Source organism: Trachinotus anak, unplaced genomic scaffold (assembly GCF_046630095.1).
Source record: "Trachinotus anak isolate AG129_WGS33_773 ecotype Australia unplaced genomic scaffold, CSIRO_AGI_Tana_v1 ptg000022l, whole genome shotgun sequence".
NCBI classification, from domain to species: Eukaryota; Metazoa; Chordata; class Actinopteri; order Carangiformes; family Carangidae; genus Trachinotus; species Trachinotus anak.
This window is the reverse complement of record NW_027273873.1, coordinates 190,710-211,781: the sequence shown is the minus strand read 5'-3', so window position 1 is coordinate 211,781 and position 21,072 is coordinate 190,710. Positions and strand designations below refer to the sequence as shown.

Genomic DNA, 21,072 nt, shown 5'->3' with positions numbered 1-21,072 from the left:
AGTTAATATGAACTGTTCATCTACAATATTACATCATATTGATTTTAAATCTCAACTTTAATGGGACTGTAGATTCAAACGCATGAATAAAGGGAAACCTGTCGCTGTCGCTGTCTGTTTCCTGTTTCTGAGCAGTTGTGAATTTGTGAGTAAATCGTATCAATCACTGCTGTGTGTGGTTGTCATGGCGACAGCTCATCAATCAGGGATTGGGTCATCATCACTGGTGAATCAGCAGAGTCTGAAAAGGTCATTAACACAATTAATGGATCAAATATAAGTAAATTTATTAGTCATCATTCAAAATGAATGAGGTTAACATTTACTGACATTTTACAGAGCAAATAAACAACCTGAGGTCTTTTTAAAAAAATCCATTTTAAATGCTTGGTTACTACTTTTATATACAAATGACGGATGTGAATTTGTTACTCGGGGCATCAGATGCCTGACAAACGCTGCACTGCATGATGTGTTTGGCCTGTGGGACTGTGCAGTTGTTGAACCTGCCTGTCAAGCTACTGTGTCGGCTGTAGGGGGTTCTGAGACTGTGCAGTGAGGGCGGGATACGTTACTCTGTCCTGTTGGGACTGTGTTACTAACAATGCAGACTGTCTGTAGTGTCTGTTCTCTGTCTATTGTATTATTGGTCTTATATGTTCAATGCTATGATGGAATGTGGCAGCGCGTTGGTTCTATTTGCCCAAGACAAGTTCATCTCATCTCATCTCTTCTCTTCCTCCTCTTCATCATCATTTCACCTTCAGCTCTAAAGCAGTGTCAGGAGTCAGTGAGGTCACTTCCTGCTTTTATAAACCAGTGTACTTGGTTTTTGTGTATGTACGTTTCTACATTGACCCATTACTGGAGACAGACGTGATAAATCCTGGAGGTCACAGGTTGTGTGTTTTGTAATAATGATGGAAGATTATTGTTTTCTTCTTGTTGGTAAAAGAGCTGAGACAGTGGCTCCGCCTCAGTCCAGCTGTTAGAGTCCATGTCACCGTATAACTGACTTACATGATCACACCAAGGCTCTGTCACCATGTTTACACTGTGTCTGTGTGTGCTCAGGTATGGTGACGTCACCGTCAGTTTCTCATGGTCTCACCTGGACGTGGTCGAGTCGTCTCTTCACCGACATGAAGATAAAATATAGAAAATCATTATTTTCACAACATTAATGAGACGAAGCTTCAACAGGAGTCAGTGACGACACAGAGCAGCCTGTACAGGACAAAATAGTTTTATTATCATCCTCGCAGTGTGTGTGTGTGTGTGTGTGTGTGTGTGTGTGTGTGTGTGTGTGTGTGTGTGTGTGTGTGTGTGTGTGTGAGCTTGTAGAAAACGATCAATCAGCTATAGAACATTTACACAAACAGAAACTGAATTCATGTCCATAAAAAATAGTTTATCTTTTAGTTTTCCAGTAAATAACATCTGGGACACGTCGAGCTCCGTCTCAGAAAAACAAAACCAGGCCCCGCCCTTTTACATCAATAAACTCCTCAACCAATCACAGGCGAGGAAGGGCGGGGCACAGGAACAACACATCATGAAGACGCCTCAGCCGATTGGCTGCTCACACAGGAACAGAGTCTATAGAGTTCAGGTTCTATTTAAATGTATGTACAGAGAAGAACAGAGGAGACATCATCTGTTCCCAGAGCTTTCTGACTGACTTCATCCTGCTGCAAAGGATCATGGGACAGCACCCATTTGTTCACATACTTTTGTCCACATTGGTGTACCTCAGGTGTTTGTTCTGAACACTTTGAGCAGAGAGGTAAACTACAACTCCCAGAGAGCATTGCTGTAAGAACTAGTGAATTCACAATTTTTAATCTGTTTAATCACTTTGAGATTACGGATCAGTTCAGTCTCCATAGCAACAGCAGCTGTGTTGTCTCCTAGGTGACACAGCTGATCAGACAGAAAGCTCCAGGCAGCAACAGACTGTCCCTCAGTGGGATTCACAAACACCCACCGTTAGAAAAGTCCAGAGACGTTTGAGTTCAGACGATGATGAAGTTCACGATCTGAAAACAAACTCAAACTCACAGCTGAGTGAGAACATCCACGAAGCCAAGAGGCAGGGGCCCGTCCCACCTCACCTGCAGAGCACACCTGCAGGATGAACAGACCCCTCACCTGTGAGCGAGGCATGAGCACGGGAGGGCGCGTCAGCGAGCGAGACGCTGCCTCCATCTGTGACGTACATACGCAGCGCTCACAGGTGATGTCAGCGAAACGGAGGCGGAGTCTGCTCCGAGCTGGAGGACACGTGAAAACTGCTGCGCCAGTTTAATCTGGAACACGAGACTCTGCGTCACATTCAGCAAAGAAACGAACTGGAGACGTCGTCAGAGTCAGGAGAGGCTGAGCTGATGTCCCTTCAGAATAAAGCTCCAGAGAATCAGAGGCTGCGTTCACAGTCCTGTGGTTTTAGATTTCTCCAGTTTCACAGTGATGTTGTCTGAACATCATGATGCACTGCAGACAGGAGCCGGTCACAGTCGGTCACAGCCGGTCACAACCGGTCACAGCCGGTCACAGCGGGACACAACCGGTCACAGCCGGTCACAACCGGACACAATCGGTCACAGCCGGTCACAGTCGGTCACAGCCGGTCACAGTCGGTCACAGCCGGACACAATCGGTCACAGCCGGTCACAGTCGGTCACAGCCGGTCACAGTCGGTCACAGCCGGACACAACCGGTCACAACCGGTCACAGTCGGTCACAGCCGGACACAACCGGTCACAGCCGGACACAACCAGTCACAGCTGGTCAACATTTTATAACAAAGAAAACGTCTCCAGTTCGTTTATGTCTTTGCTGAATCATTATTTTATGAACCTTCACACATTTCACACAGGAAATCATCACTTCACTTTAAAATATAGATTCTCATTGATACTGTCAGAATAAAGCATTTTTAATAATTCTAATATAAAATAATTAAACCACACTATAAAGTGCAGCATGTGGAAGTACAGTGAAGAGCTGGGCAATCATTTATATTGATTATTAATTATATAATTTTATTGTTCCACAAACTGTTTGCTGTGTTTTTTAATTAATTTTTAATTAATGGACTGAAAATGATTTTAATCAGTTCTGATAATCAATAAATCTTGTAAGTGAATCAGTTCTGAAGCAGAAGAATATGTCCAGTGTCTGATGTTCATTTCTCCACTGTGTCTGAAGGCGACACTTTTATTTCCCACCACACTGTGTGGACACCGAAGTAATCAATTAATCCAGGTTTATCAATAAGCAGAACTTTAAGTGACAATATTAATTTATTAACTGGTAGAAATGTTACATCTGTCGCTGTAATTTGTTGTGTATTTAACTTGTTTACTGATTAATTGGTGAAAAACAATTTCACTGATGATGTCTGACATCACAGTATGAGAAGTGATTGACCCTGATCAATACTGTGATGATGTTTAACTGCTCTGCCCAGCTCGGTTCTGCAGCCACAAAACAGCTGAAGAAGAAACATCATAGTTCAAAGTGGCACATAATTTTTTACAGTGTACTTCCAGCAGCGTCAAGTTTTTTTTTTTTTTTTTTTAAATGGGAGTCTGGACATTACCCACAATGCAACGCTGTTCCCAATGAATATAAAAACATTCTTCATGTTCTGCTGGTGAGAGAAATGTTAGCTTAACGTTCTCGACTCAAACCTTCTGAATAAATGGCTTTTTTTCGTCGTCAGATTTTTTTGTTTCTACTTTAAGGCTTCGTCGCTCTTTAAGCTTCAGTCTCAATATAAACACGTGGTCTCTGATAGAAAAATAGAGTCATGCTGTAAAGGAGAGAACAGTCGGACACAATGGCTTGGTGCTGCGTTTATGTCACTGCTGAGGCTGGGAAATCACAACGTCAGGAACTGAGCTGAGGCTGAACTCTTCAACACGTCTGCAGACATTTAGATTTTTTAATCGGGTTCTAGACCTGCTTTGGATCTGGTTCTGGGCTGATGAAACATCTGGATTTACCAATACTGACTGTACTGAAATGTCACATGATCACATCAGCTGACCTGACGACACTGTGAGGTATTACAGGTTTGTTTTCACAGTCTCTCTGAGCCGTCTGCAGCTGTGGAGAGTTCACTTCAGGGTGTTCACAGTCCAGAGCAGCCGGATCCTGGTCTGTCCCTCTGCCTGGCTGGTTCAGATCTGACCCAGTTGTCTGGACATAATAATCTGGTCCTTGTCACACTCACTCAGGTGACCGTTCACTTCCTGTCCTGATCCTGGACCCTGACGTGACTTGTGCTGGTCATCTGTGCGTCCTCATAATGTTCTGGCTCATCAGTTCATCAGTGAACTAATAAACATCACAGAACCAGAACCAGAACCTAGCAGGAGGACTGAAGAACTGTCAGTCTGAGTTCTGTCTCTCATCAGAACCTTTTCACTCTTTAGTTCTGCGGCGCTAAAGACATCTGACTGTTTTTACTCAGCTTCAGTTTCACTGAAACACAAACTGGTGAACAAACATCAGAAAACTGAGTTTCAGCTTCACTCAGTTCCTGATGCTCCAGGTGTGTGTGTGTGTGTGTGTGTGTGTGTGTGTGTGTGTGCGCGCATGTCAGCAGCCTCATCGTCACACACAGAAGCACAGAAACACACTAACGGCGTCATCACGAGGAGCTTCAGCAACAACAGCAACAACAGCGACCTGCAGGTCAGCAACAGTCAGGTCAGGTTACCATGGCAACCACAGAGCTTAGCTAGCATCACAAACAACAACAGTAGCAACAACAACAACAACAGTCTTTTTAGAGGAACCATCACATGTCACAGACGGTTCGTCCTCACTTTGGATGTTTCAATAAAAAACAAACTGCAGCTCATTTATTCTGCAGACGTCGGCGTTGCCACGAGTGACATCACTGACAGAGCGGCCTCAGTGAGACTGGAGGGTCTGGACTCACAGGTCAGTCTGAGTCTGCTCAGTGATCAGAGACGCCTCAGCTGTCAGCTGATAATGCAGAGATTTTTGACTCCTGCTGCAGTGACCGAGTCTGAGGATCCAGCCTCACTGAGACAAACTACTTTCATCCTTTCATCACCTCTGCAGCCCAAAAAAGTCCCAACGCTACGACTCATTTCCCCCTCCTCCCAAACTTCTGTCCCTCGCTTCAGTTCAAAGTTAAAGTTGAAGATATTTTTTCCAGCAAGACGTCTTGCTACTGAAACGACATGAAAATTGTGTCGACTCGTGGCAACATCGCTGCAGATTAACAAGGCCGAGGATCCGAGGCTTTCAGAAATAAAAAACATTCATCCATCAGAGCTGCTCAACAAAAATCTACTGTACACCTGGAATGAACGGCTGAAATTAAACAGTTATTAATCAATAAACACATCTACCAACATTTTAAAGCCAAAGGAAAGTGACCATGTCATCAATAAAACCTTTAAATCCAAACAGTTCAACTGATTTCACTCCTGTAGAGTCACAGGACGACACTTCACCTCACTTCAGTTCACTTCAGCTTCTTGAAATTAAAAGACTTTTTAAAAATATACAATCTGTCCCATAGAGAGACGTTTATAGAGCTCTGTGATTGGTCAGTTCAAAGTGATGCTAAGGAGTTCAGTCCAATAACAGGCCATGCATAAGTGCGGGAAGGCGTGGCCTTAAAAAGCGGCCAATAAGAGCAAAGCACAAATCTTTAACTGGCTCTGAAATGCTGAAGGAGCAGAGATGAGTTTAGAAAACAATGCTGATTCCAACAGCAGTCAGATGGGAGTGTTGAAATCAAACACCCGTTACAGTCAGGAGCCGTGACGACTGTCATGACAACAGTCGAGTTATATTCAAGAATCTGCAGAAACAAGAAACAGATAAATAACCAGGTTTTTAAAAAAAACAGACAATACAGAGCAAAAAGCTCCAAAAAGATCCACCGAGAGAGATCCAGGTGTTTCCTCATGAATATTAATGAGGCTCAGGTTGTTTTCAGCTGATCAACACCTTCCTGTCTGAGTCGAGACGAACTCACAGGAAAAAGGTCGTCAGTCAGTCGGTCCATAAAAGATTAACAGAAGTCAGGTCTGAATGTTTTTCATCTCTCCAGTAAAAACGTGACCTGGTTCCAGTTTCCTGCTTCTCTCCATGTGACCTCGTGATGAACCCCAATTTGTCCCCAGACGTCGGTCAGTCACTGAAAAACTATCTTTACACAGCAGTTACATGTCTGGTTGAAGCCCCCAGGAGCAGAAGAAAACGTACATCCCTCCGCCTCATCCTCCTCATCCTCATCATCGGTTTCTCAGCTGAAGAAAGGCGTCGTGTTTCCTCCACGACTCCTCGTCATGTTGTCTGAGAGCCGCTAAACAAACTGTGAGAGGACTGAGGGGGAGGGGCTTACAGAGGAGCAGCTCTCTGTTGTAAAGATTCAGAGGAGGAGTTCAGAGGCTCCGACATTCACCAAACTGGTTTCTGTCTGGTGGATTCTCCAGCTGTGAAAGGTCCCCATAAACCATTAAATCTCCCAGTCTCACCAGTCAGACGAAGCTGCTTCAACACTTCAGTGGTTCCTGGTTTTAATGGAGCGTTTCAGATTCAGTCCAGATCCAGTTCTCTTCTGTCCCTCCAGGAGGCCAGGGGACCATCAGGTGAGTTCTGTGCCCAGTGAGGAGCTGTGTGAAGCGGGCAGGGAGCTCAGGGTTTCTGGGGGCCAGGGGAGAGAACCACAGGGGTGGAGAGACCGTCGACGCTCAGAGCCGGGATGTGGATCTGATTACTGCCGTTAGTGGGAAACTAAAGAGGGACACAGAGAGACAAGTTTTAAAAGTGTTTTTTCTTCCATTTTGTTTCTGCAGAGTTCACAAGAATAAATTTAGGACTTTAAAAGACCTTTAAATGCACAGAATAGATAGACAGAATATGATCTGTAAGGGAAATAAATAAGACCTACAATTATTTACTAAAGCTCCATCCAGTCTAAAGGTAGATGTCCATGTGTTTGTGATTATAAAGCAGGTCTAGGTTCTATATTAATACTGTGAAAGTATCAAAGCCTCAGTCCACAGAGAAATGCACACAGCCTGTATTCAGAAACTGAGCCTTAAAACCAGCCGTCAGGACTTCTGGAACTTTGTGATGTCACAACAAAGCAGTCACTGTCCTCAGCCACGGCCCAAGCCCCGCCCACCTGGACCCAACATCCAGCCTCTCTAATTCTGTGAGCAGGTCAACTACCATCTACAAAGACCATCAGAGTTACAGATGTGTCTGAAGTTTGTTGTGTTGTCAGTGTGATCTGTCCGGTTGTCTTCAGATTTGGTGGAAACACAAACAAAAATACACAAAGTGGAGTTTTCAGTTCTTCGTTTGATCTGTGAGGTCATTAAAAAAAAACAAACAAAAAAAAACAACCTTAAAACAAGGCTGTTTAAAAATGTCTGTGCTCACATCCTGTAGTTTTCAGCTGCTCCACCAGGAGGCGACAGAGCGCCACAACGAGGAAACGGAAAACTACAAGAGACCTGCTCACAACTGTCTGTTTTCTCTTCAGCTCAGGAACAAACTACACACAGTTTTCTGTCCGTATGAAAACCGTCTCCAGACCATCAGAGACTCCGTTTCTGGAGGATTTGTAGCTGATGAAGGTTTTAAATGTCACTATTCAGTTCAGGTCAATACCTTCAGACCTGGACGTGTAAAAGCAGAAGTCCCTGACAGGACAGAGACCAGGAGAGAACTGAACTGAACCTTTAATAAGTTTCTGTCATCAGACAACAGATGGAGCAAAACCTGATCCAGAAACCTGCAGAGACACCAGCTCTGTGTGTGTGTGTGAGAGACCTGGACCAGGTACAGCTACATACAGTGCACTGTGTGTGTGTGTGTGTAGGATACTCATAATAGTATAATGGGTTTAATATTTAATATTAAAATTTCAAAAATCATGCATGAGGAAGGTTTCTTCTCCATGTTTCTGAAGATGTGGAGGACAGGTGGAGGACATGGACCTGCTGCAGATCATCAGGACTCATGAAACTGGAAGACTGAAACTGAATTTATAACACACTATGGACCAAGCTGTAATTTTGGTATTGGTATGTTTTAACTTCAGCTGCAAACTAGTTGCACAGATGCATGAGTGTGTGAAGGTGAAGAGTGAAGCTGTGTTTGTGCTCTTTGTGGTTTCAGTTCACAACACTGCAACAAACCTATGAAACACGAGCTCTGCAAACCTGTCGCACAGCCACAAGTCAAACACACACTCTGCAGTCTACACAACATCGTGTGTATAGGACACTGTTACTGTGTGTGGATGTCCCCCCTCCCTCACTGAGACTTAACAGACTGATTCTGGAGTCTGTTACATGTGCAGACCCCCGACTGTGGCAGCAGCTGCCGCTCCAAGTATAAGAAGCGGATCACAGGTCGATGAAGCCTCAGTCTCTCTCGCTCAGAGCTGGAGCTGAGCTCGACACTTAAAATAAATGTGTCCATATAAAAATATACAAATACTGTTATACTGTTTTCACATCTTCTGTATCTGTAAGATTAATGCTGTCGATGGTCGTCCTGACAACAGATTATTATCAGTTATTGTTTTCCACAGTGGAGGGAACTGTGTGTGGTCTGTGAGGACAGGAGAGAGAGCAGGGACCCTTCAATGAGACACACTGAGCCTGTCCTTGTCATGTATGTATGTGTTCAGTGTAAATCTAAACAGTGTTGTACTGATGAATCAGAGCTGGCACCTTGTCAGCTGCAGCTGCAGCGGGCTCAGTGTATTACCTGGAAGGAGAGTTTGGCCGGGGAGCGAGGAGCGATGGGACTGAGTGTGCTCCAGAAGTGGATGGTGGAGGGAAGAGGACTGGGAGTCAGCAGCACTGGAGTCTGGACCAACAGACACACAACAAGTCATCACAACATAAACACAAAGACAGGTCAGCAGCTCAGAGGTCATCACGTTAACCTGTGACAGAACCCCCCATCCTATAACTGACGTCACTGCCTCTGACAGGCTGGACAAGAGACAAAGACATTTTTTAAACTTTTGGAAACTGAAATCAGATTATTAATCATTACAAATTAATTATGTAGTGCAGCTCCAGCTCTTCACACACAGACGCAGAGAGCACTGTTTACCAGAGCGTGGGAGGTGATGACAGTCGGGGTGAGCGTGTTGGTCGCTGATCCAGGAGCCAGTAAACTGTTCACAGCTGCATTCACCTGCAGGGAAACACAAACAGGATGTGATGTCAGCGCTGAGACGGGGGTTCAATTCCTGATCCTAGGAGGTCATGACGTTTTTAATAAACAGTTACTGATGAGCTGGTTAATCATCATTAATGTGATGTCATGTGTAAAAGGCTTCAGACCTTATCCAGAGAGAGGCCGGGGGGGAGGGAGGGGGAGGAGGGCAGCTCCAGGCCCCGTGGCTTCTTTGGTTTGGGAGGAGCAGCGTCCGAGGTGGAGGTCACAGGAGGGGTCACGGCTGAGGAGGATGTTACCGGAGGGTCTGAGGGATCTGACAGAGAGAGCGGTTCATTATAAATCTGTAGGAGGAGTTTATTAAAGCACAACATCCTTAAAAACGCCCCAAAACTGCAGAGGAAATTCAAAATGGCCGACTTCCTGCTGGGTTTAGGGTATGAGTGCAAAAACAGTCTTAGCATGTTCCATGTGCCTGCTGAATGTGGTGCATCTAGGTGAAACACAGGCTGTATTTTTAAATCTTATAGGGGGTGCTATGGAACAGAGGCAGAGGCAGAGGAATTTCAAGAGGGCCCGGTCGCTGCTCGGGCCCCAGAGATGCTGATCAACAACTGATCAACAGCTGATCAAGAACTGATCAAGAACTGATCAAGAACTGATATCCATCTCCACAGGGAAACATGTCACTGCCTCTGTGGAACCGTCAGTCATATCAATAACTGAAGATGATCAGGTCTATGGTTCTGAATCAGGACCTTCAGTATTAGGATCACGTAGCTCACTGAAAATGAGGGGGGGGGCACATTTAGAAACAGCCAGCTGTTTTTTCCTCTTACCTGTTAGCATGTTCTTGCCCTCCCCCTCCGTTCCCCCCTCCCCTGCAGGCTGATGCCCTCCGACCCCAGGCTCCATGCAGGGAGGGGATGGGCTCTCCACGATGGTGAGGGGGGGCTCCGGTTCCCCTGAGCCACAGATCAGCTGAGGAACCTGGAGGGGGAGCAGAGAGACGTTGTGAGTCTTCAGACTGAACCAGGACTCAGCAAAAACCAGGACTCTGATGTCTCACCTCATCCACCTGTTTCTCCTCCAGAGACACCATCTCCAGCAGCTCCTCCTCTGATGGCAGGTTCTCCTCCTTGATGACGATGGGGGGGGGGACGGAGGGAGGGGGAGCAACAGAGGGAGGAACAGCCGCCATGGAGGCCTGCTGCTGCTGCTGCTGCTGCTGCTGCGGGGGAGGGGGGTTGATGATGACGAAGACAGGCGATGGGTGAGTTGGGTGAGGAGCAGTGTGGGGCTGAGGCTGGAAGCTGGAAGGGTTGGCGACCCCCCCGCAGTCGTCCTGCTGCGGCCCCTGGAGGCCCATCGTAACATGATGGGGAGGGACAGGACTCACCGACCCCCCGACAGGACCCAGGGGGATGAGGGGGGTGAGGGAGGACGAATCCGGGACGCTGGTGAGATAAATCTGAGGAGGGTCGCTCAGAGGAGGAGCAGGAGGATTCTGGGAAAGAAAGAGAGAAAAACATTCTTAAAAAAGAAAAAAGGTCATGAGGTCATTAAACCTGAAGGGACTGAGATCAGAGGCAACAAAACACACAACAAACAACACAAACAACTGAGGCAGAAACAGCTTCTGATGGAAACTTGACTGAAGCTGCTTGTTTCAACCTTGAACCGTGGCTTTTATCACATATATAGAGATACCAATACATCAGTGATTGGCCAATATTGATCAATCAGTCGGCCTCTAACAAACACGTTTATATTACAGTTTATTGAAAATTATCGCACCACGCGACCAATCGGGGACAGAGGCTGATACTGACCTGTGACTGGCTGGTGGTGCTGGCTGGTATCTGAGGACTGAGAGCCGGAGTCGGACAGGGTGACGGCTGAGTGACAATCACCTGGAGAGCAGAGTCAACAGCACCACCTACTGACGGAGAGGATTTAGTCTCTGGCAGGACACAGACCTGAGGAGCAGAGGAACACGTGAGATTAGAGGAGCCGATGTCATGGATTGAAATCCTGCTTCACTACCTGAAAAACCAGGTACTGATCTGATACCAGGTCTTGTCTTTCCCCGGAGTTTAAAAGGTGGACGCCTCTCTACGGATACGTCGTTAAAATGTTTGATAGTTCTCTTTCCTGTTAACAGTATTGTTGGAAAGAATTCTGGGATAGACTGATTATTTTTTTACTTTCATGATCAAGCATTTATCAGAGTATTTGTAATTAATCCAACAAAACCACAGAATTACAGTTACATTACATCAAAGATCCTCTATAACGACGATGACGTATTACAAGCGGCGCCAGTGATATGAAAGGGTAAACAGTTCCGGTCTCCAGGTGGGCGTTACAAAATGATACCAGCTCATTCAGGTGTCAGCTGGTAGAAATGTGACAGTAGCTGATATGAATATCTCACTGATCCAGACTCACCTGTCTGAAAGACACAGATACAGACAGTGCAACAACACCACACACGACACACTTTGCCGCTTGTTTTTATCTGCAGCTCAGTATCTGATCGACCCAGGACATGATCATATCAGTCTAATAACACTCTTTGTTTTCCCTCTAAAAACAGCTGAACAACAATAACAGTAACAGTCTCATTATTCTCCCGTTGGACTGAACAGACTCAGACCTGGTCTCCATGTGACACAGATACACGAAATGATTCTGAGTTCTCTGTCTCCTTTCTCAGATGTCTCTGGTCACATTCTTACATTAATAATAACAGTAAATTACTTTACAGCCGCATGTGTTGTATCAGTGAAACAATATGATGACGATGTGATTTTTGTTGGGTACCTGAGAATCATGCTGCTTTATCTCTGGAGAATCAGACTCGTCTCTGTAGCTCCACAAAGTTTTATCTATGATCTGTCGTTGACACGTTTCTGATCTTTATTAAAAAAGCTGCAGCTCGTGTGATTTGAATATTTCAGTCGACCATTTTGAGATTTCTATAATATTTCTATGAACTGTTCAGCTCTGCTGACGGGATCTGAAAAGTCTCTCTCACCTCTCTGGGTGTTCGGTCGACCTTAAGGGCGGTTTCTTGTTGCAGCAGCAGCTCTGTTTTGATTGGCCGTGGGTTGGGTGAGGCCTGCAGTGATTGGATGGTGAAAGTGGAATAGAGGCCGGACTTCATGTAGTCATTTCTGGAGCTTTTCTGAGAGCTGCTGGGTGACGAGCGCTGGGGATCAATACAGAAATCGATCAATTAGCCAATCAATCAATCGGTCTGCATAATATTAATATCACTCTGCCCTGCTGAAATCCACAGAACAAATTAAGGCAGTCAAAGCATACCTGGGGCAAGCCCTTTGACGGACAGGTTGAGGCCACGCCCCCGAGGCCTTTTGATTGGCTGTTTGGATCGGCGCTGTCCCTCCTCTGGCCCTCCTCCCCATTACGCACCCCCTCAGGCAGGGAAGGGTCCGGCTGACTGACAAACTTGTAGACAAATTTCTGACCGCTCACCTTCTTTATGATGTTCTGAAAGACGAAATAAACATATGAAGGAGGAGATCACCTGAAACACCTGTTTTTACATCATCTGAACTAATCGTAGTCAAGTCTCCAAAACCCAACAACAAACCAAACATTTTAACATCCAGCAGCATCTGTAAGACTCAGATGGTTCAGTGAGAACAGACACAACAAAGGAGCAGCTGCACAAAAAGCACCATGAGTCTGTTTTTTGTTTTAATTAAAAAACCTAATTGATTTTATAATGAAGACTGATTTCTCTCATCTGAGTGGAGAATTGTTTTTTTCTGTTGTCAGCAGCTACAACTCAAAGTTTGCATTAGTTTGTAGAGCAAAACAGTTTCGACTCAGGTTTTGGTGCAAACACCAGAACAGGTTCCAGAATCATTATTATTGGTCAAAATGAGTCACATGGTTTTTACACAGCAGCAAATCAGATACACAGCATGATTACTGCACAGGTGTGCCTCAGGCTGGTCACAATAAGAGGCCACTTTAAAATGTGTGTAAAAATATGTGACCTGGGCTATAGATGTGCAGTTTCTGTGACCACCATCTGCCTCATGCAGAGCGAGGACTGTTGGACCGCTCCTCTTCAGTGGCTGTGAAGCTGCTGGATGTTGACAGGAAGTGGATCACACTGTCTTCAGCTTCCAGGGAGGGTGAGGCGATGGTGGCACAATGATGGGGCTTAGAATCTGTGTGTGTGTGTGTGTGTGTGTGTGTGTGTGTGTGTGTGTATCTCTTGTGTTTTATAGAAAAAGTCTTTGATATTTCATTTCAACTCATGAAAAATTTTAGTAAAACACAAAAGTGTTTATATTTTTGTTAAGTAGTATTATCAGTGGTATTATCAGTAGTATTATCAGTGGTATTATCGGTAGTATTATCAGTAGTATTATCAGTAGTGATATTATCAGTAATATTATCATCAGTAGTATTTTCAGTAGTATTATCAGTGGTATTATCATCAGTAGTATTATCAGTAGTATTTTCAGTAGTATTATCAGTGGTACTATCAGTATTATTATCAGTAATATTATCAGTAGTAGTATCAGCAGTAGTATCAGTGGTATTATCAGTATCATTATCAGCAGTAGTATCAGTAGTATTATCATTAGTGGTATTATCAGCAGTATTATCAGTGGTAGTATCAGCAGTATAATTATCAGCAGTAGTATCAGCAGTATAATTATCAGCAGTAGTATCAGCAGTATAATTATCAGCAGTAGTATCAGCAGTATTATTATCAGCAGTAGTATCAGCAGTGGTATTATCAGTATTATTATCAGTATCATTAGCAGCAGTAGTATCAGTAGTAGTATTATCAGTAGTATTATCATCAGAATTATTATCAGTAGTAGTGTCAGCAGTAGTATCAGCAGTATTATTATCAGCAGTAGTATCAGCAGTGGTATTATCAGTATTATTATCAGTATCATTAGCAGCAGTAGTATCAGCAGTATTATTATCAGCAGTAGTATCAGCAGTGGTATTATCAGTATTATTATCAGTATCATTAGCAGCAGTAGTATCAGTAGTAGTATTATCAGTAGTATTATCATCAGAATTATTATCAGTAGTAGTGTCAGCAGTAGTATCAGCGGTATTATCAGCAGTACCTTGTCGTAGTAGTATCTGAGGGCTCGGCTCAGTTTGTCGTAGTTCATGTTGTGCTTGTTCTTGCGGAGCCCCCACAGTCGTGCGACCTCTTCAGCGTCCAGCAGCTTGAACTCTCCGTCCTCACCTGTCCAGGAGATCAGGTGACGCTGCCGCTGGTCCTCCAGTAGGTGGAGCAGGAACTGCCACAGCGTGATGGACGGGTCCATGGCTTGAGGGGGGGGGGGTTACACAGACAAAAGCTTGGCATCATTTCAACATTTTTCATTACTGGTTCTGATTTGATGATAGTTTCAGAATCAATACCAAATCAATATTTTGGTTTAAAAAAAAACAAAAAAAAAACAATCAATTATAAACCCATGAGAGCGGCCGTTGTTTAGGGTGTCACCGGCTTCGTTAAGCTCAGACACTGACAAATCTCCAGTCTGGGATCTTATTTATGAGGGCTGGGGGCCATTTACTTGTGTACGTCCAGGGGCCCATTGTCTCATAATCCGCCCACGTCTGGAGACTGGACCCAGATTCAACCTTTTAAAACCTTCTGAGAGAGCAGAGACGGGTGGAGACAGAGAGACATACAGGAGGAGACAGACAGGAGGAGACAGACAGGAGGAGACAGAGAGACAGGAGGAGACAGAGAGGAGGAGACAGGAGGAGACAGACAGGAGGAGACAGACAGGAGGAGACAGAGAGACAGGAGGAGACAGAGAGGAGGAGACAGGAGGAGTGAGTGCAGTAAACTGAAACTCTACATGTGTAGAAGGTCGACGGTGAACAGATTACAGTGACAGAGATGCCAGTCAGCCATGCAAATGAGCCTCATTACCATTGGCAGACCTGTTACACAACTAACCTATCAAACCCCTTGGAAACCATCGCCATGGTGAGAGACCTTTCATCAATGGTAACCAAGGGAGAAGGACGGCAGAAGCGAGCGAGGTATGAAGACAGAGAGAGAGAGAGAGATGTGAAGAGGCTGCTGTTGTTCAGTGCTGACAGCGGCTTGTCCTGCAGGAGGTCGACTCTGCTCTGCATGCACAGGTGTCACTGTCACCTGGGGAGGGTGGGGGGGCTCAGGAGGGAGAGCTGGTCAGTCAGTACTCACAAGGTTCAGTTGTCAGGTCCTCATGTTGACGCGTTCTTGGCCCTGAACCCTGAACTGCTCCTGATTGTCAGACCAGCATCCTCACTGGTCAGACCACATAGACTGACGTCACAACAGGCCAATAATATCAAACCATCAGCGGCTCTCACTGACCTCTGACATTTAAGATCAACATCAATAAGAGATAAACAGGACACACTGGTACGATGTTTGCTCGCCATTTTCAGAGACTGGTCCTAAATCCGGTTTAAGACTCAGTCCAGACTAGTACAGGTCTGAACCAGATCAGAGGAAATGTGAACCTGATCTCTGCAGGTCTATCACAGCAGGAAGCTTCACACAGGACCAAAACAAACACATCAGATACAAGGACACTCTGTGTGTGTGTGTGTGTGTGTGTGTGTGAGAACAGTGAATGGATGCAGCAGCTCTTCTGTCCTCAGGGCCTCTCTACAACAGTCTTTTCATGGTTTATTTCGACAGAAGCATTCATTGAGCTCCACACTGCCTCCATCCCAGTCTGATTCCAGTTATACTGGGAGCTGACCAGTACAACCACAACTACAGACAACAGGAACTATATTAAAAACCTGAAGACACCACAAGTCTTCAAACCTCAAGGTTTGGTGACTGAATGTGTCTGACACATTAAAGTAACAGTTGGAGCCGACAGAGTTTTACACCTCAGTGTTCACAAGCTTCTAATTCACAAATACAAAACTGATCAGCTTCAAATACTGATCTGAAATGAGGAGTCAAACATGGTCCTCCTCCTCAGAGTCAGACCTGAACACACAGACATGAAACAGTGTGACTTCACTTCCTGAGGATATCATTATCTGAGATCAGAGGCTGCAGAACTTCATTCAGAATCCTCCTGTTTTTAAGTTTCCTTTAGTATCACAGTGAAACAGAGACAGCTGTCTGAACATCATGATACACACAGACAGGAGCTGATCACAGCTGATCACAGCTGATGTTAATGGAGGCCATCTGACACATCAGGTGGGGGGCACTGTGGGATAGTGTGGGATACCAGCGCCATTACTACGAGTCATCCAGTCCTTAAACAGTGAGAGAAGTGTTTCTATTCTCAGAAGGAAGTCGAGCACATTTCCAGTCTTAACCCTCCTGGGCAGGTCATCCAGGTAGAGCCTATATATAGGAAATGCTATGGACTTGCTGCTCAGTTATGTTTAGCATGTTGCTGGTGTTTCCATTCTGACTTGAAATTACCATTTTACAAACAGCACTGTCTTCATGTTCTGTTTGGACCGTTTCTTCTTCTCCACCATGACTCCTTCCTGTTGCAGTTTTCCACTAGCATCAGTAAAAGAACTGATTAGCTCAGAGCCATTCAATTCCAATGCTTCAGACAATTTAGAACCAGTTGTCTATCCCTACATCTACACTGGGGGTATCTACCAGGTTGAACTAAACCAGAAATCAAACCCTGGATCGAGTGTTACCAATTTCAGTATTGTAGCATGATTCTCTTTAAAACCGGATCCTGAATATCTGTGGTATTTAAAATATTTATGACGTTAACTAGAGCTGAAACAATTAGTCCATTAGTCTTTTGTCATTTTTCTGATGATTACTGTGCCACGGAATCTGACTCCATCTTCTAAACTGAAAAGTCTGCTTTTCTCTGGTGTATAATATTGTAAAGTGAATATTTTTGAGTTTTTGGACTGGTTGAACAAAATGAGACGTGAAGTCAAAACCCTTGCTTCTCCATCTATTACAGTAAATAATTAACTGAAAAATGATCATGAGATTAATGTACAATAAAAATAGTTGTTGGTTGGAGCTGTGAAGTGAGCACAGAGCAGAGGTAGAGGGGATGACTCAGACACACAAAACAGTAACAGAAAGAGAGAGAAGAACAAAACCACAGGTGTGTTCACTTTCTTCACCAGAGAAGAGTCAAGTCAAATTTTAGTGATACAGTCCAATGTCACAAAGGGACTTAACAACCTGTTCAGCATTAAAACACCCTCCGATGGATCCTTCTTCCAGGATAGACAGACAGTAGATGTGTTTGTGTACAGACAGACTTCACCTGTGAGAGTGGCTTCCTGCCCTCAGTCTGTCAGTCAACACAAAGAAGACACAAAGAAACACTGGGGACCCTGGACTGATGGTTCTGATTCTGCTGTGACGACCCGTCAGTCCTCCCTCTGTTCACTGTGACACATGTCACATCTCACAAACACTGTTCAACGCTCACATCTTACTGCGTCAGTGTTGCCATGACAATGCGTGAATATTACATCACTGAAATGGTCTCCATGACAACAGTCAACATCATGTCTGTGATGAAACTGAGCACTGACATTACTGACATTCTTCAGTACAGCTGTGACATGGATTCCTGAGGTTCAGTCCCAAACCAGGTTCAGCAGCACAGTGACCCTCTTATTGCTCCCTTACTTTGAGAAGAACTAATCAAGTAAATAAATGATATGCGATTGATGTTTTCCCCCCTTTTGTTTCTATAGCCAGGGTGGGGGGCTGTGTCGGAGCATCGCTGTTGTTTTTCCTTGAAATGTGGACATCAACTGTTGAGTAAAAATGCATTTAAATAACATTAATGTTAGTATTAGCAACTTTAGCGCAATATCGAAAAAATATTTCTAAATTATCTGAACAAATATCAGTGAAGTAACTGAAAAAAATTAATAAATTATGCAAAAATATTAGTAAATATTAGTAATATATCCAAACAGCCACCTCACTCAGTGATTGGTCAGCTGTGTGCAGATGTTAACTTCTCTCTCAGCTCTTTTTTTTTTTTATTCTTCACACAAACTACTTCAGTCCCTTTTCATGTGAACAACACTGAATCTCTCCAGGAGAGACTGTGAATATGGGAGAAGGTCCCTGTATTTAAACCACATCATACCCCTCTTGATGTGAGGATTCATGACTTCACTATCTTTACTCCCTTGGCTACAGCCCTGGTTCAGGAGGTTCACTGCGGATGAAGAAATGTACAAAACCAACAGCTGTAGAAGCATTCTCAGATCTACCTGCTTAATGCACCTGACAGCAGCTTTGGTCAGTGTTAACACAGAGTGTGGACCCGGTCAAGGTCAGCAAGGGAAAAGTGTGTGGATTTTTTCCTCAAATTTATTTAAAAATGGAACTAACAAAACTGGCCGGTGCAATTTCGTGTTGTATTCAGATTGGTCAGTCTGTAGCTGTGAGTCATAGCAGCGTCACACTGAGAATTTGATGTTAAATTTCTTCACTGTCTGAATTGTCCTTTGGTCACCAAAGCTCCGAGTCTGCCATCAGTCAGCGTGTCTCAGTGGGATCTAGAACCACCGCCCTGGGCTGACCTCCCCAGTTCTGACCACGTTTCTCCCATGACTGTAAACTTCAACCTCACACAGCCCAGAATCAACCGAGAAGTGTAACTAGGCCTTTAGTGTCAACAGCTCTCAGGCTGCAGGCTTCTACATGTCGCTGGCAGCAGCAGCACGGAAACAATTCAGCTCCAACCCAAGATTCAATATCGAGATAATACCTTGTTTAATATCTCACCTGAACACGCACACAAATACACACACACAAACACACATACACACACAAACACACACAGCTTCCACACACCTGTTGCAACGCTGCTGCTTCACTCCAAACTGCACAGAAACACACCCAGGGCTGCAACACAAACACACTCTCTCTCTCTCTCTCTCTCTACTGTACCCTCCAACAGCAGCGTGTAAACACAGCATGAAAAAGCTCCATCTCTCACCGTTTATCAGCGGGTTTGAATCCATCTTCAGCCAAATGTTCCGTCTTGTTTTTCTGTTTCCTGTCTCCCTGCAGGCTCAGACCTCCTCCATGCTGCCGTGTTGTTTGTCTGTGTGTGTGTGTGTGTGTGTGTGCTGGGGGGTTTGTCGGAGCAGGTTACAGCTGTCAGAGCCACGCTGAGGAGGCTGAGGAGGACGAAACGTTCAGCAGCTTCACTCCCGACCTGCTGGCGTTATGTAACCGCTCCGAGCTGCTGCGGCTGCCAGGCTGCTTTGCCTCCATGCTAACACTCACCGACGCGAAAATTAAAAGTTACCTCAGCCCCAGAAACACGTCGAGAGTACAACACACCGTCAGAAAAACACACCGACAAAAATACACAAGAAATTTACGATTAAACCCTTTTAACTGACGCGCTAACAGCCTGCATCCGCTGCTAACTTGGTGCTAATTACGAAGCGCGGTGTTAGCTGATGTCCAACGGGCTTGTGCTAGCTTACAACGTGAGTTCGGTCTGTTTCTGCGGATGAGGATGAAGTGAGCTTAGGTGTTTTTCTCTCAGCTACATCTCCGCTAGATCTGTTGACAAGTGCTGGTGAGAGCTAACTAATTGGCTAATTAGCGATGCTAACGCCTCCAGGCTACGTTTCTTTTTGGCGGTAAAATTGTTATTTTTATATTCCTGGTAGACTCGGAGCGGCCGTTTAATCTGCCGCTGACTGTTCACTCAGTTTCAGTAAGTTCAGGGGTTTCAGGGGGCTGAAGTTGTTAGCCTAGCGTGCTAACCATCTAGCCTAGCCTAGCCCGCTGCTGTGACAGCCCCCCCCCGCCGTCTTCCTCTCCCACTGGTGCGTCAGCCGCCGCGGACCGGAGCCACAGGCCTTCGACACCGGGGAAAAGTAGGTTGTAAAAGCTGCCCGGTGGTTTAATGTCGGTGTGCAGATGGAAGCGTCCGCCCGTAGAAACTTAACTTCATCACTCAGGTGCGTCTTCCAGTTTCTTCCTGTTTGGACGGACGCCTCCTCACCGCCACCGCTGTCAGGTTACCCGCCATTAGCACAGTCACACTTCCGGTGATGCCTTTCAGCATAAAGGTCTGCTGAGCTTCAAGATCCACCCGCTTCAGTTCCTCAGTGCTGTAAACTGACTGAGCAAACTTACTCAACTACCTAAACACAGTTTGAGGCACTTTACTGCACTATTTCCCGCTGGTTCGATAAATACGGGTCCCGGTGGTCTGCGGGCTTGTTCATGAAAAAGCACATTACACACTGGCCACATACCTGACACCATAACTCCACCTTGTCAAAATTAATTTAAATAACATTTGCGTAACTATTTGAAACTTTAGCACATTATTGAATAAAAATTTGTATCCATCATCCCAGCAAGTAAGTTATAGTAAAATATTTCTTTTCAAATTAAAAATATTTGTAACATATGATACATAATACATTTTCAGATTAAGAACATTAGTTAAAATACCTTTAATATATTCATAAAATATCCCTGATATAAAGGTAATATATTAGTATTATCAAAAGAATAATTTGAATAAATACAATAAAATATTAGGAAAGCATCAAAAAAAAATCTGAAAAAAATATTTAGAAAATGTACAAAAAATATAAGTGAAATCTCTGAAGAAAAAATTGTGAAAAATCCAAATTATTAGTAACCCTAGCATTTGTAGATGTCTAAACTGTAATTTATAGGTAAAGTTTGAACTGTGTCAGTGAGTCAGCTCCACTCATTCATTCATTCATTCACTCATTCACTCTGTCCCATTTTCTCTTTGTGAACGGTCATCTGAGAACCAAACTGAGCTCAGGAGGTGTTTCTGTGTGTGAGTCTATTTCAAGAGTCAT

General features: G+C 44.6%; 1 protein-coding gene across 1 annotated transcript; it reads right to left on the bottom strand.

Moving 5' to 3' along the window:
• Positions 1–1,291: 1,291 nt before the first annotated feature.
• elk1 (ETS transcription factor ELK1) lies at positions 1,292–20,528 on the bottom strand. Its single transcript, XM_071458783.1, has 11 exons — positions 19,206–20,528; positions 14,334–14,542; positions 12,532–12,717; positions 12,242–12,415; positions 11,034–11,180; positions 10,271–10,708; positions 10,041–10,191; positions 9,369–9,517; positions 9,136–9,219; positions 8,782–8,883; positions 1,292–6,789 (listed from the first exon to the last, which is right to left on the bottom strand). The coding sequence occupies exons 1-11, from the start codon at positions 19,228–19,230 to the stop codon at positions 6,691–6,693; spliced, it is 1,764 nt and encodes a 587-aa protein (XP_071314884.1). The 5' UTR covers positions 19,231–20,528; the 3' UTR covers positions 1,292–6,690.
• Between the last annotated feature and the right edge of the window lie 544 nt (positions 20,529–21,072).

Bases quoted from the DNA above. Each gene is read 5' to 3' on its own strand.
- elk1 (XM_071458783.1), bottom strand. From the start codon at position 19,230: ATGGATTCAAACCCGCTGATAAACG. The intron at 14,543-19,205 runs GTGAGAGATGGA...CCCCCCCTCAAG, and splicing joins TTCAAACCCGCTGATAAACG to CCATGGACCCGTCCATCACG. The intron at 9,220-9,368 runs GTCTGAAGCCTT...GTTTCCCTGCAG, and splicing joins CCGGCCTCTCTCTGGATAAG to GTGAATGCAGCTGTGAACAG.